The sequence below is a fragment of the Nematolebias whitei genome, chromosome 7, assembly GCF_014905685.2.
Source record: "Nematolebias whitei isolate Nwh7 chromosome 7, NemWhi1, whole genome shotgun sequence".
Taxonomy (NCBI): Eukaryota; Metazoa; Chordata; class Actinopteri; order Cyprinodontiformes; family Rivulidae; genus Nematolebias; species Nematolebias whitei.
This window is the reverse complement of record NC_056504.1, coordinates 44,953,449-44,970,739: the sequence shown is the minus strand read 5'-3', so window position 1 is coordinate 44,970,739 and position 17,291 is coordinate 44,953,449. Positions and strand designations below refer to the sequence as shown.

The 17,291-nt window shown below is 36.3% G+C and overlaps 2 protein-coding genes across 2 annotated transcripts; one reads left to right on the top strand and one right to left on the bottom strand.

Annotated features, from left to right (window-relative positions):
• The first annotated feature begins 490 nt into the window (after positions 1–490).
• Positions 491–1,851, top strand: spcs1 (signal peptidase complex subunit 1). The gene is made up of 4 exons (XM_037679653.1): positions 491–619; positions 1,317–1,376; positions 1,457–1,543; positions 1,626–1,851. Exons 1-4 carry the CDS (start codon positions 584–586, stop codon positions 1,749–1,751), a joined length of 309 nt encoding a protein of 102 aa, XP_037535581.1. The 5' UTR covers positions 491–583; the 3' UTR covers positions 1,752–1,851.
• A 548-nt stretch (positions 1,852–2,399) lies between these two features.
• Positions 2,400–12,641, bottom strand: nek4 (NIMA-related kinase 4). Its single transcript, XM_037679652.1, has 16 exons — positions 12,356–12,641; positions 10,573–10,839; positions 10,270–10,467; positions 9,068–9,175; positions 8,601–8,755; positions 8,286–8,421; positions 6,441–7,028; positions 6,305–6,349; positions 6,050–6,196; positions 5,673–5,816; positions 4,068–4,134; positions 3,753–3,859; positions 3,503–3,600; positions 3,218–3,432; positions 3,009–3,145; positions 2,400–2,659 (listed from the first exon to the last, which is right to left on the bottom strand). Exons 1-16 carry the CDS (start codon positions 12,440–12,442, stop codon positions 2,561–2,563), a joined length of 2,598 nt encoding a protein of 865 aa, XP_037535580.1. The 5' UTR covers positions 12,443–12,641; the 3' UTR covers positions 2,400–2,560.
• Between the last annotated feature and the right edge of the window lie 4,650 nt (positions 12,642–17,291).

The following is a 17,291-nucleotide window of genomic DNA, read 5'->3' as shown; positions in this document are numbered from 1 at the left end:
ATGCAAACCCTAAATTACAGTTAAATATTTTTAGTATGGTTAAATTTAAAATACTCACTGCTGTTCCACAGCTTTTAAGAGAAAGCTACGTTTAAGACAAAATCACGTTTGAGCCAAGATGCCAACTCAACATCAACAAGTTTGTAACGAACGCACGTAGCTGTAGGTGTTTAAAAAGTGCCTGTATAAAAAAATATATAATTAGCTATTTTTAACCGGTATAAAATTGTTCAAATTCGCATGACAGTAGATTAGCATAGTATTTAATAATAAACGTGAGTTGTGTAATAAATAACTAATATAATACAAAAGGTAGAATTTTAAAAGTACATATTTTTAACGGCACTATTGTGGACAGCCTAAAACGTAACAAGTTTAAAACCAAATATGCCCTCGACTGTAGCCGCTTTGTCTAATCCATGTGACATGTAGATCTACGAAACTGTAGTTTCTGTCAATAGAGGGCGCTGAAGGGTAAACAGGTGGGTTATTTTTCACAGTTCGACGTAGCGTTTTAAAAACCGGAAGTCAAACTACTTTGCTAGCTGCAGACAAAACATTTCAGTTTATTTCAACTAGAAACATGCTGTCGATATTCAAATCCATTCCCACACATATGGTAAGAAATTGTTGCCTTTTAAAATCGAGAACTGAAAATAAACTAGCTACTAGTTTCATTACAGTCATTAAGTTATTTAATGCTAGCATCTCAAAGAGTAACAGCTGCTAATCAAATGCTTTTATATTTTTCATTACAAAACCTGAATCAACCACTCACAAATGTTCTGCTTGCCGGGGTGAATTAATAATGTTAGTTTATAATTACTCGGTTCTTTGGAGGTGGAGCAGATGTTTAAAAATTGCCTTATAGTTTATCTTACATTTACTATTTTTTTTTACCTCAATAGAAAATTACTTGCTTTAATTGTTTTATAGGTTTTGGTACATGAAATACTAAGGAAAATATTTGTTTCCGCAATTTATTAAAGGCAAATTTCTTAAAATGGCATTACTTCTCACCCAGGTTGCTGCATGTTAAATGTGTGGACAATGCTGTTTCATCTGCCATAATCAAGTTTTTAGTTTCAGACTTGTAATGTAACGAATAAATCAACAATCCTCTTAATTAGCATTAAATGTTTGCATCAGAGAATGACAAAGAAACCTGGACGTTTGAGTCTGGAAATGTATTTTCAAATGAAAATTTGTAGGAAGTTTTATACAATTTGTTCAAGTTGACCCAATAATCAAGTCAATACACTGTCCAGACTGGATGTTGGTAATGTTGCTTTCACTTATGCTTCCTTGTGTTGCAGGATTATAAGGGCCAGAAACTGGCTGAGCAGATTTTCCAAGGAATTATTCTCATCTCTGCGGTAAACAATCATATCGATCACCTGCGGGTACGGCATTGTTTTTACCTGTAGTGTGGTTTACTGACAGCATTTTCTCACAGGTGATAGGATTCATCTATGGTCTGATCGTTCAGCAGTTTGGGTGGACAGTGTACATAGTGTTGGCTGGTTTTGCTGTGTCTTGTGTGGTAAGTTTTCACTGTTGGTTCTTGTTTGGCGGTGCACCATACTGAAAATAACACCAGGTTGCGTTTCTGTTCTTTACACCAGTTGACCCTGCCTCCATGGCCCATGTACAGGAAGAATCCTCTGCCGTGGCAGCCAGTTGTACCAGAGAGCAGTGGGGAATCTCCACAAAAGCCCCAGGATGGCAGCAAAAGGAAGAAGCACAAATAGATCAATAACGGTCCCATACCTGGCTTCAAATTATCTTTTTTACACGAAGAACCATCTTGGAGTTTGTCCAACAGTTCACATTAAAAACATTCAGAGTAAATGTGTTGTCTTCTCAATTTTGAAACATGATTTGTATAATTAACGTTCAGTCGTGTCAATTTTACAACCGGGAATGGATTCTAATGATTTTGTAGAAAATATTGATGTTTATGTGACCAAAATATTGTTTTGTTTGTCAGGATTAAAATATTTAATGCATCACCTAAAGTTAAAGTAGCTGTAAGCAAAAATAGCTTCAGATTTTATTAGAAATGGTTCAAATGTTAATATCTACATCTATTTTACATTATCCAAGAAAGAAAGAAATAGAACAGCAAATGTAAAATTTAAGAATAAAAACTTACGACATAAAGCATACAGCTCGTGACATTTTGGCCTTGTAATAAAAAATTACTGTAAATTACAACAGGGAAAAAGAAAGAATAAGAGACTTAAAATGACAGTTTGCATAGGTATTTAAGATTATTGTTAGATTATTTTCACATTCTGTATTTGTACCTACATTTTTTTTTTTACATATACATATTTATTTACATAATTGCCAAAAAAGTTGCAAGTCCTGAAAAACTTGCAATAAGGACTTGGGTGCTGATACAAGAAGTCATTTCAATTTGACTAATTCTCATATTGGTACAAATTTCTCTTTGAAACATATTTTTTACGACCACTGTGACGTGTAGAAGTTGTTTTTTTTTGTGATCTATATTTTAAACAAATGATCTCAGGTAAATTTCCAGAGTCAGTCCTCTTTAAACCTTGAAGGCCACGTCCTCGAAAAACTTCAGCTGTCTCACCATGACAGCATAAGCTTGATACTTCTCGTCGCCCATCTCCTCGCGAAGGCGCAGCTGAAAAACAAAATGGAGCCAAATGGCATCAAGTTTAAAAAAAATTACTCGTAAATTTAAATCTGTCCCCTGAAAAAAATCCCTTGTAGCATTTTTAAATTGAGAAATGAAAGACGAGTTTAACTTAATTAGCTTTGCTCCAACAAAAACTTAAATAGTAACAAAAAAAATAGTGTAAACGGCAGTTTCTCTGCAGCGTCTGTTCAGTTAATTGTAAATATCTGACAATATTGATTTACAGAACAGTTTCTAAAACTGTGACTACATAATTGTTTTTGATTCGTTCAAGCAAACAGTTAATTTTATTCAGCCTTAAATTAAAATCTGTTATGTTGAATTATTCATTTACTTCTCTTTTGACCTCGTCCTCCTCTTCCATGATTTCAAGCACTTTGTCCAAGAGCTTGACACCCAGACCTTTCACCACATCCGTTCTCAGGTGCTCTATCGCTCTTCGTACCTTGGCCGGACCGGACGTGGAGTTTTCTGAAGAGGCAGAGTTGTTACACAAAGAAAAGCTCCACCATGTCTTATGAGTTAAATTAAAAACATTTAAACCTATTGGTATTTCACCCATGGACAAGTTTTGTGGTTCCCCTCGAGCTCTCCCGTGAAGCGCCAGGGTGTCCCTGTACCTCCTGTTCAGTTTGAACTCTGGCAGTGTGGAGTCAGGTCTGCTCTTGTCCACCTCGTGTCCCCCGTCTCCAACATCCATTCTCAAAGTCTGAGTCATCATGTGAACCAAATCGTGCATGTCGCAGGACTCGGTCTTTCTGCAGATGACACATGAGTTATGTTTGATACTTTATAGCTCAGTCTTGATCTTGTGGTGTCTGCTCTCACCTTTCCCTGCAGTCTCCCTCTGAACGCTCGGTGGAGCTGGTAGACGAGCTGCACTCGTCTTCATCAGACTTTTGTTCCACCGACCTATCCTGCTGTGACTAAACAAACCTGTCATGTTACAGAAGATCTGACGAGACACATTTTAAGACCAGTTTTACCCTTAACAGCTCCAGATTAGCCCCCCCCAGACTCTCCTCCTTTAATCTACATGATGCACAGTTTAACGTCTCAAACAGCAGAGTATCTGCACCTTGGGCTCTGTGATGGAATATGAAGCAGATCGAGTAACTGGGACACCGTGGTACTCTGCGTTGGTGGAGGCAGTATCATACGAGGCTCTTCGTACAGCACTGACACCTGAGCAAAGCAGAAAACGATCAAATACTCCACAAATTGTAACTTAAAACATTCCAGGAACAAAGAAAACGTACTAATGTGCAAATCTAAATACCAGTGTGGTTCAGAGTTAAACTTTCTGTGAGGAGAAAATTGGCTTTTTTGGTATTTGACTGTTTAATTCTTTATCTTGCAACAGTTTTAAATATTTTCTGTTTAGAGGGATTACCTGCTTGGCTGCCACTCTCCTGGGACTGCCTCAGACGTCTTCTCTCTCTTGCAGTCAGAGGACGATCCTGAACATAGAATTTTACTATTTTTGTCACAGATGAACTGAACTTTGCTTTAGTCAGAGTAAAATATACCATGAGTCATGGCCAGAAACAAACCATCCACACAGAAATGGTTTAACAACAAGATTATTATAGTAAATCTAGTTAAAATAACTCCTCCATCAATCCACAAGTTTTACTTTTTGTCATCATCACAACCTAAAATAAGACGACGGATCATTAAGACACCAGAAAATAAAATAAATACATTAAAATAGACTTGTAGCATTCATGACAGTGCACAAGTAAACTTAAGATGTTTGGCTTATTTAAAGGAAAAATGAAAACAAGGACCTCAGGAACATCTGTGTCAATTATGGTAGAATCAGACTGAACACCTAAAAATTGAAAGCGATGACTGATGAGCTGATCGCAGGTCGCTCTAATGCAGACAAACAGCAGGTGTGCGTAAAACGTTTGCTTCTCTGGGATGTACGCGTCATCTTGGCACTAAGCATGTTCACTGTTCAGCTGAGAGCAAACAGTAAAAATGTCATAAGAAAATGTCAGCATTAGATGTGGGTGCTTGAAGGTTTCAACTTTTAGTTTCAGCAGTTCTTCACAAAACACGTCAGAAAGTTACATTTTCTTTGCCCACAAGTTTCATTACAATCACATTTTTACAGGACAAATGCATAAATAAATAAAACTATGGGGTGCCGTTGTTACACCATATTCTGTGACCACTGTATATTGTGACTGTAGGGGGCGCTGTTGCATTTTTACGTCATACTTTGCAATGCCTGATAAGCGCCATCATATTCTGTGACCGTCTATATTTCCATAATAGTCATGATTTTGTGGGCTGATGTTGTTGTTTTTTTCTTTGAAGGAAGGAGTCCGACTCTCTCCTTCCTCCAAAGAATAAAAAGTAAAATCTGATCACTAATATCATGACTTTTGTGGAAACATAGACGGTCACAGAATATGATAGAGTTTATCAGATATTGCAAAGTATGACGTAAAAATGCAACAGCGTCCCCTACGGTCACAATATACGGTGGTCACAGAATATTGTGCAACACCTGATCCGCCCCGAATGTTACGTCACATGGGTTCGCCTTTTATTTTGAAAGTCCACTTCCGCAAGGAATTTGCATATTAACTAAATATTTAGCTGGCAAGTTAAATATTTAGGTGAGAGTTAAATATTTAGTTAGCAAATTGAATATTTATTTTTTAAATTAAATATTTAGTTTGGAACTATGACATTTTTAAATGTATGAATAATATGGTGAAAATATTACTTAGATTTTTTTTTTAAATTATTATTAAAGGCTAAATAAACCAAAATATTGCAGTTAATTTTTGACTGTGTAACTTTACAAATGGCACTCCATATAAAACTGGTATAAAAGCACAGAAACTATCAGCTTCACTGTTTCAACCAAACCATTAACTAGAAATATTTACTACACGTCTTTTTATTAATCCAGAGATGTTGAATATTTGCTGGGGCAGTTTTTCGTTCAAAGAGTCACTCATCTGTGCATCGTGCTCACCTGTGGGAACGGTAAAAGTCCATCCTCAGACAAACTGACGGACGTAGACGCTGAAGCCTCAGCAGTTTTTCTCTTGCTCCTCTTCCTCCCTTCCACAGACACACACTCAACAGGAGGTTGAGGTAACGGTCTTGGAGCTGCCGCCTTGAACCCATGAAAGACGTAAAATGTCAATCAACGCAACTTGCTGCTACGTTTCTGTTGTTATCTACAGAAAACTATTTGTAAAGTTTACAGATGAAATAAATTAAATAAACTGAACAGAGGCAGAAAATTCTAAACACTTTCTAAACCATAGGAAAAGTTACAATATATTGTGTAGAGTGATTGAGTCTTATAGGTGCCAGCCAAACTTTAGCTCCTGTATCCATATTTACCTGTTTCTGGTCTCCTTGTGTTTGTCTTGTGTGCGTTTCTTTGTGTTGCTGTGATACTGAAGGCGCTGACAAACGCCCTGGACTCTGACGGGGAGAAGCTGGATCTTGTTCAGGGGCTGCAGGAGAAGATTCCTCCAGAACAGGCTCCTGAAGACACAAACTTTTACAGCTGGGCCAACAACTCTCTACATTTTAAAGTTTTCTAAGCTGTGTTAAATTGAATATTTATCTTTAAAAGTGTATTTTCACTCTTACCTGTGCTAGTGGCTCTAACAGTCTTTCAGTAGCTTCCAAGATGTCCTTCAAAAAGAGAAATGAGCTCAATTGACAAAGTGACACTTGGTAATTTAAAAAAAGTGTTGTTTTTTTGTTTGTTTAATTGGACACTTACATCTGAAGCGAGTGGATGAGCTGGAGTTTGTTTGATAAGTGTCAGGGTGTTATTCTGATGGTCTGTGTTCCCGTCCAGAACTCTTTCAAGGTTTTCTAGATTTAGGTTCTGCACATCAGCCTCTCTAAGTAACTCCGTGGTGTCATATTTACAGTCCACATCTGACATCTGGTTCACAGAGAACGTGTCCCCTGGGCTTGGTGGAGCCCGTGGCTGAACATGTCGAAGCCCACTGGCCGCTGTCCCTTTATCACCTCCCCTGCCACTAACTCCTGATCCAGCCTTCAGAGGAGGCTTCAGAGGGGAAAGAGCTGGTTTCCCTCTCACCTTGCTGTTTTTGTTCACACTGCGAGGTGCAGTTTCACCGGTTGTCTCGTGGTGAGACGCAACAGAAGGAGGTCTTTGAACTTGTCTCTTGATCCCATCTTCATCCTGCTGCAGGAGGAGGTCGATGTTAACGCTGCTGACAGTTGCCATGTGGGCAATACTGGTTTTAAGGACATCAGACGATTTGGGTTGGGAGGACGGGACTGGAGGGAGGTCCGTCTCACCATTTCTGCTTTTATGACGTTGTGATTCGTCTTCTTTCTAAGTATGAGAAGATGAAAAATAGTCAGTCCCCTCCTGAAATAAACGCTCGAAACAGGAAAATAATCAAAACAAACCACTTGACTATTTAATCTTCACACACCAACGGAGGATTTTATGTTTTCTATATTGCATTTTTATTTGTTTATTCAACAACTCAAAAAGTAGGTTTAAGCCACAAGCTTAGAGGGGTTGTCAAAAATCACAACATTCAATTTATTTATTTTTATCCTCTTTTAATGTGTCAGAGCTTTTTGTACATTTAAAGAGTGTGCAGAGTTACACATTCTGAAGTCAACAACGCAGCCTGGGCTTCTTTCACAGGAGGCTTTTTTCTAAAACAGACTAAATGATCTTGTCCAGTGTTTTTTTTTTTTTTTTTGTCTAGATGATGTTACCATCTCAGCCATTCCCTACAATATTAAACACTAAATAAACACATTGCTGCAGCTGATCTTTATGAGTTATCAGACCTTAAAGAGGAAGAAAGTTTAACAGGCAGAAGATGGTGCAGCAAAACAATATGAGAAAAATGATGTTTTGTCATTTCAGTATGAAACCCAACTCAGGAAGCTTCCCAATATAATTATCACCTGCCGTCATGAAATGCAGGCAATCATATAACTGCCTGTGTCTCCATGTTAGCAAAATATCTCATGTGATGCACATCTACAACTCAACTTTTGGAGTTAACCTAATTTCAAAAGGCTGCAACAGCTAACCAGTCTTAGCAAACACTAAAATTATTCAGTCAATTTTACAGATACGGAGTTGAAATTTGATGTAGTTGTAGCTGAGAGTCATTCACAACTAATAACTAAGGGTGCATCCTTTCACAAAACTAAATTCATTAGGAACTTGTAAGAACATGTGTCAGACTAAGAAAATAAGTGTCTAGCTTTAATTCCATCAAACTATCCGTCTTCTACCATTTATCCATGGTCGGGCTGCAGAGGTACCAGGTCCAGGAGGGAAACCCAGACCACCCTCTCTCAAGCAACACCCCCCAGCTCCTCCTGGAGGACCACAAGGTGTTTCCAGGCCAGAGAGAATAAAGATCGCTTCAATGAGTTCTGGGTCTGCCCCGGGATCTATTCCCAGCTTTAATTCAAATGTAAGAAATTCTCTCTAACACTAAGTGTATCTATAAGACACAACAGTAACTTGCAGATAAAAATCAAATTTGAAATAAATAAATAAAAAATAAACAAATAAAAGGACGCATTTCAATAGCATCTGTATTTATCACCAACTCACCTTCTTTCCTCGGATGAGAGGTTCATGCCGAGGAAGCTGCTGAGGTTTTTGTTGAGTCGACGCTTCAGATGATGAACTGGTGGAAACAGAATCTCCACTTCCACTCACAGCTTTTTGTCTTGACCTGGAAGTTTTTCTAGAAAAGTGAGGACCAAGCAAACATTTATGAAAATAGTACTTATGATTCTGTTTGTTGTGGTAGAAGAGCAGAAAAAAAAGATTAACAGAAATGATCTTTGACTGTAAAACAAACGATTCAAAATTTTGTTTAGAAATTAAACAAAAAACCTAGGAAGTTTGTGCACTAAGACGTACTCTTTAGTGGCTTCGAGGAACATGGCGATTTGTCGTTTTATGTAGGGCTGCCGGAGGATGAGTTTAACGTCAGGCCTGTCTTCAGCTCTCTTACACAACATGTTCTTGATCAAACCTCCGAGCTGGGGATCGTACTGACTCGGCATCGGTGGCAACTAATGACAAAAACAAAAAAACATATGTATTCAAAATATTCAAACTTCAATAGCTCTTAAAGAAAAATATATAAACTCTGCAGAACAAGTTAAACTGGCTAAAGACACACAAAAGAAATGTAAAAGACTTCTTGCCCCCAAAATAAAAAAAAAAGTTAAATCAGTGTCACAAGCTGAAAAAACAGCTTTATCAGTCATCTTCATTATACTTTAGTTGTGCATCAAAAAATGTTTTCTGTATCTAAAATCTTCCTTCATTTTTGACGTTATTGAAAACCCAGTACAAAATAAAAATGCAAATCAGAAACCAACCTTTCCCTCTACGATGCGATACACCAGTGAGTTCATGTCCTTGGCGTTGAAGGCGTGTTTCAGAGTGGACATCTCGTACACACAGCAGCCCAGGGCCCAAACATCCGACTAGAGACAGAAAAGAGACGTTCAGTTACACAACGCACATGAGGACTGAAAATACACCCAGAATGTTGACTCTGCAGCTGCAAAACCTCTGAGCATCAGTGGGTTTATTACATGCAACTTTTAAAAGAGCTACATAATTTTATGCATGAAATGTAAATGTTCATAAATATTTTGTTTTTACTCTGTAAATATTTTTAAATATATTTTCTATCTGTTACAGTGATCTGGAATAAATGCCATAAAATGCAGAGTAGATCTACCAAGGTGAACAAAGGGACAATGCTGCTAAATTTAAGGCGACTCTTGTTTTCTGATATAGTATTTTAGTGTTTTTTTATTATTTTTATAATCAAACCAATAGAGGAAACTATTTTATAATGAGTTCAGCATTAGATAGTAACTACTAATTAGTTTTAACCTATGAAAATCAGCTGATCAAAACTAACATTGATGCAAAGAGAAAACATTTCGAATTAATCTAACAAACCTGAAAAAAATCTCACTTATAATGTAGTTGTTTTTTTAACTTGTAAATGTATTATAGTTTTAATTAATTTGACTAATAGTCTGATATTTACTTTGCTAAACTACAGTGTGCTCACACTAGAATTAGAATTATTAGTAGTATTAGAATTATTACTAGTATTAGTATTAGAAAAATTAAAAAGAGTTATTCATTTTGTTCTGTTACTTGAAAATTATTATGATTGAAATAATTGTTTGAAAAAAGGGGCAGATATAATAAGACTTCCTTCTTTCTGCTGCCTTTCATTTTAAATCTCTTGTATTTTTTTTATATTGTTATGGAATTGTTTTGTATTTTTTTTAAATGAATAAACTTTATACCATACCATACCACTATACTTGAGCTTCAATGCAAAACCAAAATAACAATATTATCAATATCTAATAAAAAGCTGAATCTGTATTTTGAATACAAACCTTTGAATTTAAACTGATATACCAGAGTAGATGTCTATTTGAAAATTATATAATTTTATTCCTTTGTCGTGCATAAAAAACTTGAAAGACAATTAATCAACCAGTACTGTTTTTAGGCTCCTTATATTACTTAAAGCAGGGAATAATACTACCTTGTGGTTGTAGGGTTTATTGGAGAACAGCTCAGGACTCATGTAGTATGGGGTCCCGATAAGTGTGCTGGCCATATCATTCTGGTTCTCCAAAACTCGTGCAATGCCCAGGTCTCCAACTTTGATGATGTTGGTTTTAGTCAGGAAGATGTTCTGTGTTTTCAGGTCCCGGTGAAGAATATTTTTCTCATGCAGGTACTGAAAATGAAGACACCATTGACTTCCTATATCTTACACTCATTTAAATAAACAAATACATCTATATTTGTCCTAATTTATTCCCAGTATTTGTGTATACTGTACCTGGAGTGCCATGGCTATCTGGACAAACCACTCCACAACCTGCCTCTCTGGTAGCAGCTCTCCTTTTTGTTGTTTAAGCCTGTGATAGAGGTCACCCCCTTCACAGAAACCCATCACAATATACAGCTGACGGTCATTTCCTTCCCAAGACTCCCTGTAGGTCACGATGTTGGGATGTCTCAGCTGGGACAGAAGCTGCGCCTCCTGCTCTGCAGCACGCCGCTCCCGCTTGGAAGAGGTGGTCAGATTTAGCTTCTTTATTACATACTAAGGAAAATCAGATAAATACACACAAACTCAATATTAGACCAAAATTCATATTAAACGAATAACGCTGAACTAAAATAAAAAGATAGAATTACGTAAAAGCCCCCTAATGTGAACAAGAGGCTCTTCCCAAGAAGATCAGATGGGAATTTTAAAATCATTTTTAGATAAAATTTTAGAGGATGACTTTATTAGAGCAGTGGTTTTTAACTGAGCTGATTCCAGGACCCACCAACACCCCTCAGAGTCAAGCCGCGACCTAAACTTAAGAGAATTTTCAACTTTACTACCTTTTATTAAATGAAAAGATGGTGCCGTTTATAACTGGGATAATAAAATATCGCCGTATGGCAACTCACAAAGCAAGTTTAGTGATAAACCAAAATGATCAGCAAGTGGTGATGCTACAGAGAGAAAAATTCCCTTTTACGCTCAATTTACTGCCTTAAAATAAAAATAATTTGTGTCAGTAACTGTTTTTCTTTTTTTTTTACAGATTCAACAGTGCTTTTACAAATAAACATGAAATAAAAATACGTACTATTGAGAATTAAAATAAACCTCAAAATATAAATATTTAGCTGAGAACACACAAAAAAAATAAGTTATTGATAAAATTATTCAGTCACTTATTCAAGAATTAACCACATGGCTGATAACAATCAGAAAATATATATATTTTTCCTAATCACCACTTTTGGGTCGCAGGCCACCAGTTGAGAATCACGCCATTAGAGAAAGGATTGGTTAGTGTTTCTTAACGCACTGAAAGAGAAAACTAAATTTATTTTTAACGAACTGTTTATTTTTATGTTATACAGGCTCGCTGTGATTTGTGACAAAAGGGTGACAGCAAAGGTCAAAGGAAAAGTTTACAAGACAGTGATGAGACCAGCTATGTTGTATAGTCTGGAGACAGAGACAAAAAGGAGAAAAGAACTGGAAGTGGCAGAAATGAAGATGTTGAGGTTCTCCTTAGGAGTGACAAGGATGGAGAAGATCAGGAATGAGATCATCAGAGGTTCAGCACAGGTTGAACAACTGGGAGATAAAGTTAGAGAGGACACACTGACATGGTTTGGACGTGTCCAGAGGAGGGACAGTGGGTATACTGGTAGAAGGATGTTAGAAATGCAGCTGCCAGGAAAGAGACAAAGAGGAGATACATGGATGCAGCTAGAGACATGGAGGTGGTTGGAGTGAGGACAGAGAGAGATGGAGGAGGATGAGTCGCTGTGGAGACGAACGAGCAGCCTAAAATATTTTCATCTATGGATTAAAAAATAAGAAATTAAGACTCACTGCCTTTGGACCGATGTTAATGTTCGGATAACTACAGCAGACATAAAACCTGATGCTATCCTCCTCGGTTCGAAATCTTTGAAAATCTAAAATGCAATAAACAAATCTCTGACTTTTAACTTGAGCCCTACTTCACCAGGGGTTTCTACGAAATGCTTTAGACGTTTAATTACTACTTTCATCTTGGTTTGGAGCCCTCACTTTTGTTTCTCACCTGTTTTCGGTCCGTTTTGTGCTTCACCAAGTTCACCTCCCCGTAGCTGCCTTTCCCGACGACCCTGATGAAAATATAATTATCCATCTTTGTTTACAGCTCGGCATCATGCGACGCTTCCGGCAGAAATGAAAGGGTCGTTTCGTGTCATAGTCCAGCATAAATGACGAGATAAACAAATTAAATCTGTTCGGGAAACTTCGCGTTAGCTCAGAGCCAGCTAGAACATTTTGAAAAGGCAGGAAACGAGCAGCCGTCTTTAGTTTGTCGTCACTAGGCAACGGGAGTACAGAGCGCGTGAACCAAAGATGTGTTGAGTCCACAGCGCCACCTGCTGTCCGGAGGGCCACATCACAGCAGAACTACAGTAAATACAGTAAATACTATAGTAAATACTGCTCTGCAGCTAAAGAAAAAAATATTTTCATATTTCAGATGAGATTCAGATGAGAAGGGTAATACTGCTAAAAAAAAAAAAAAAGTCCGTGAGAGCATCACGTTATAATAACGTGATAATTATATTGTACAAATGTGATCATGTGAATTCAGTTTCCTTTTTTTTTTACTTTGGTAATTTTTAAAGCAACTTTTTTTTTTTAAATGTGCAGTTTTAAGGATATTCCAAAGTTTCCTTCTGCATAACTCTTGAATCCCAGATGATGTCACTAATTTTAATCAGACACATTTTAGAGCACTAAAATAAGTGAATCATAGAGGTCTGTTTTAGTTTGCTTGCACAAAAAATTAAAACATAAAACCATGACATTAGAAAAAAAAAAAAAAAAAAAACACCTCTTTGCTCCAGTTAAAGCACAATGCCAGATTTTCCCAAGAGCACTTCTCTGAGATTGAGCTGCCCTGAGATTTAGGACCCCCCAAATAATGGTGTTGTAGTTTACATTTATTAGCTGCTTAACAATTTGTTGTTCTAATTAGAAAATTTACTGGTTTTCAAGGCAATATAGTGCTAAAGTTTTACTAAATGACCTTCCATTTTGTAATACTGAGCCTTAATTGTATCTAAATATTCCTATTTCTTTGTATAAGACGGAAGCAGTGTTGCAGTTAGTATTCTGTATTTTCACCTTCATCTTGAGGTGCATGCAGCAAAATCTCTTTATGAATTTATATCCAACAGTATATTATATTTTTTGTCCCCGACTTTAAATTTTATTCAAACCCAACACGTTTTGGTTTCATCTTATTTCACTCTGTGTAATCTCAATACATTAGGCTTATTCTTGATATTGTTTCATAAAATATAGTTTTGATTATTTGGGTTGCTGATATTCTTCATTTTGATCTTTTCTCTCACCGTCATGACACTTTGAAATGATTTGGTCATTGAAAAACAAATTGGTTCTGGGTTGAAACTGTTCAGACCCAATTATGGTTTGTGCAGCAATGGCTAACTTAAAAAAAACAAACAAAACAAAAAACCCTGACAAATTACTTGCTCATAATTTCAGAAGGTAGGCTAAGAGCAGCTCTGATCTGTCACTTGAAAGCTTTAAGTTAATGTGCATTTAATCAAAATTGTAGTTTATATAAATTAACTAAAATGTTGATAGCGTTCCAACGGTGACTGCAGGCTCGGGGCCCAGACCCTCCTTAATTCTGCTCTGCAAATACAAACATAAAAATCTCACATTTACACAAATTACTTTTAATGTTCATGATTAAATTGACTGGATTTAGATTAATATAAACCAGGGCTATTCAATTGGCGGCCCACGGGCCTGAAGTAACTTCGGTCTGGCTCACCAACGAGTTCATTAAAAAATAAATGTTTTTTTTTTCTGGGTTTGTGTTCCGTTTGTTGCATTTATAATTCAGCGCAATAAAACAAATTTAAAAGGTAATAAATCATTGTAATACTTGGTTAATTCACATAATGACTTAATAGCTGGATGTCCGGCCCCTGAGCTGCTGGCTTCAGTAACTGTGGCCCCCTGAGCAGTTTTGCTGAATAGCCCTCAGATATAAACTCTTTCAGATTTTATTTTAACTTTGTTGAAAACGTGCAAAACTACAAGAAAGAATAAAAAAAAAAAAAAAAAACCACAAGGAAGCGACATGTACAAGAGATGGTGTTACTGTATTTCATTCTGTAAATGCAAACATCGTTACAAAATATCTGTGCTACAAAGCAGATTCATCCAGAGGCACTTATCTCTGACATTAGAGAAACAAGATAAATGGGGGGGGGAGGTCAGAACTCGCGGCTCCATTTTCCCTTTACAGAACGTACAGGAACGTCAACTTTCACAGATCTGTAGATACAGTGCAAAAACAAAAGACATTGAATCCAGTAAATAGTTGGGTTTGCTCTGACAGTTGAGTAAATTAGAACGCATCGAGCACAAACACGTGCTTTCATTTCATTTTGTGACAAAGGCCGCCCAACAGTCTCTGAGAAAAGCCCCCAGAGCGCCTGCGTAGTACAATAGCTTATTCACTGGGATATTATTGCCTCTGCTGGAGGATACGAGCATTGACCAGCAGCCTCGTGCGTTCGCCAAACATTCCAGGTCTGAACTTTCCAGATATTAGAAATGTAGCCAGCCAACATTTCAAATACAGAAACACAGTGGAAACATTTCAAGTTCAGCCAATTAGTGTACGTTTATAAATTATAGAATCGCTTCATAATTGTCCTAATTTGTTATTGTTGTAAATAGCAAGACCAAAAGGAGATGGTGGCTTTTCTACAGATGTATCGCAATTGAACATAAAGATTATTTTGGTGATAATGTTCGTACCCGCGTTAAAATAATTAGAAAAATACATGTTGGTATTTGGGACATATTAGTAAAAAAAAAAAAAAAAGAAGAAATTAATGACATAACCAGAGTTTTAGTTCAAGTAAAGGGTTTGTGTAAGCATCACTGTCATGTTCTAATAATGTTAAGGTTTCCCTTAAAAATCTGAACAGTAAAAGTGCTTTGGCAACAATTCAAGTCTGTCATTTTCACCACACGCACACATGCACGCACACATGCACGCACACATGCACACCAGAGAGCAGAAGAAATGGGCTGTTAGCTGCGCCAAGTTTAATTTTTTTTCTAATCACAAAAATGCCAGCACTCATTAACACTGAAACTCGGAGTGTCACCACTGGATAATATGTGGGGCAAAGGAGCTGATGTCTTCGTTAATATCTTACTTGTTGCAGATAACTCTTTAAGTAACCTCAATTTGGAGAAATACAGTTTAATTGTAATCGGTTTGACAAGCTAATGGCTAACTTGAGCGGGCCAGAACCAAAGTGGGTTGTTGCTGTTTAAAAGCATTTCAAATCCCCAAATTCAACGAGGTTGATGTGAATGTTATGTTTTATAAACATTTACATTGTTAATTCATGCATCTTGTGGTTGTTCTTGCAGAATTTAAGATATCCCTCCTGGAAGCGATACACGTTTCTGCCATTTACTTTTTCAAATAACCATAAAAATCTGTATGAAAACAAAAGTAGTGTAGAACTGAAAGTAATAATAGTTTAATAAACAACAAACTGCTGATAATTTATTTTTTTTTAGATTGGAGCCCTTTTAAAACAATACATCCCTTTGTTTTCCTTCAGATTAGCCGTTAGCTCATTAATCTGATGAGAAAAAAAAAACAGACTCTTCAAAGTGAGGTCAATCAAAAAGCTTCTCACAACATGTGAAGTATTAATTACTTGCAACTTTTCCATAAAACCCTAGTTAAACAAACAAAAAAAAACCTGAACTACCGTACTTGTTTAATTCTCATCGTTCTTGGCCGTCACAATTAAAATCTGCAAGATCTAAGAGGCCAAACGGCTGCCAGTTTTAACATTAGATTACAGCATTTTTTGTTGAATGCATTTTTATTTTTATTACAATTGCTATACCCGCCTTTAAACTTTATACGAAACAGCTGGATTAAAAAAAACCATTAGATCTACTGACCTAATAATACTCCTCACAAAATTTGGCCAGAAGCTGCAGTTTCAAACACAATTTTGGTTATTCTACTTAAATTAGTGTTAACTGCATTAATAAACTATTTGTATGGTTTTACCAGTGGCATGAACTATAATGAGTAGGTTGTCATTTTATAAAGATATCTATAAAGTACAAATGAATAATTGTGACAGCTCTTGGGGAGTTACCGTGTTTGATTAATTTTTTTTATATCAAGGAGAACCAGTTATTTTAAATCCTCCGTATGTGTTGTAAGTTTATGATTTTTTTTTATTGCTGCCAATAATAAAAGCACGTTCTCATAAACTGGCCATGAGCATTTTCATCTTTTATTTGCTACTTCGTGTCTTATAATTCGCATTTATTTTAAAAAATCGTTGAATTTATTGCTGAACACGATTGTCAATTTAAAGTAGGTCTGGAAAAAAAAAAATCAAAAAAGGTTCAAATCAAACATGAAGAACAGCAATACTGAGTAATTCTAATGCGTTTGATTAATTATTTTTGTTAATTTATTAAATATTAGGAGACGTTGTGCTCTGATTGGATCGGAGATTACTGAAATATTTTTCTAACTTGGAAAGACTACATTAAATCACGGCCAGTTACTTACTTTCACATTAAAAAAGCGCAATGCAGAAGACATTGAATGTGTAACTATTAAAAATCTACAAAAAAAAAAGTTATATTTAAAAACTGTGCTTGTTTTAGTGACTTGTGTAGTTGAATAAAATGAACCTCATGTAGTAAAAACATCTGGCAGTGTTTTATATTTAAAAAGTACAATATTTTTCGGACTATAAGGTGCACTTAAAATCCTTTAATTTTCTCATAAATCAACAGTGAGCCTTATGTATTAATTGTGGTTGTGCTTACTGACCTCGAACAGATTTTAGGTGGTGCTCAAAAACCTGTCAAAATGTTTTCGTTTCGCTTAATGCACCTTATAATCCCGGTGCATCTTATAGACCGAAAAATACGTT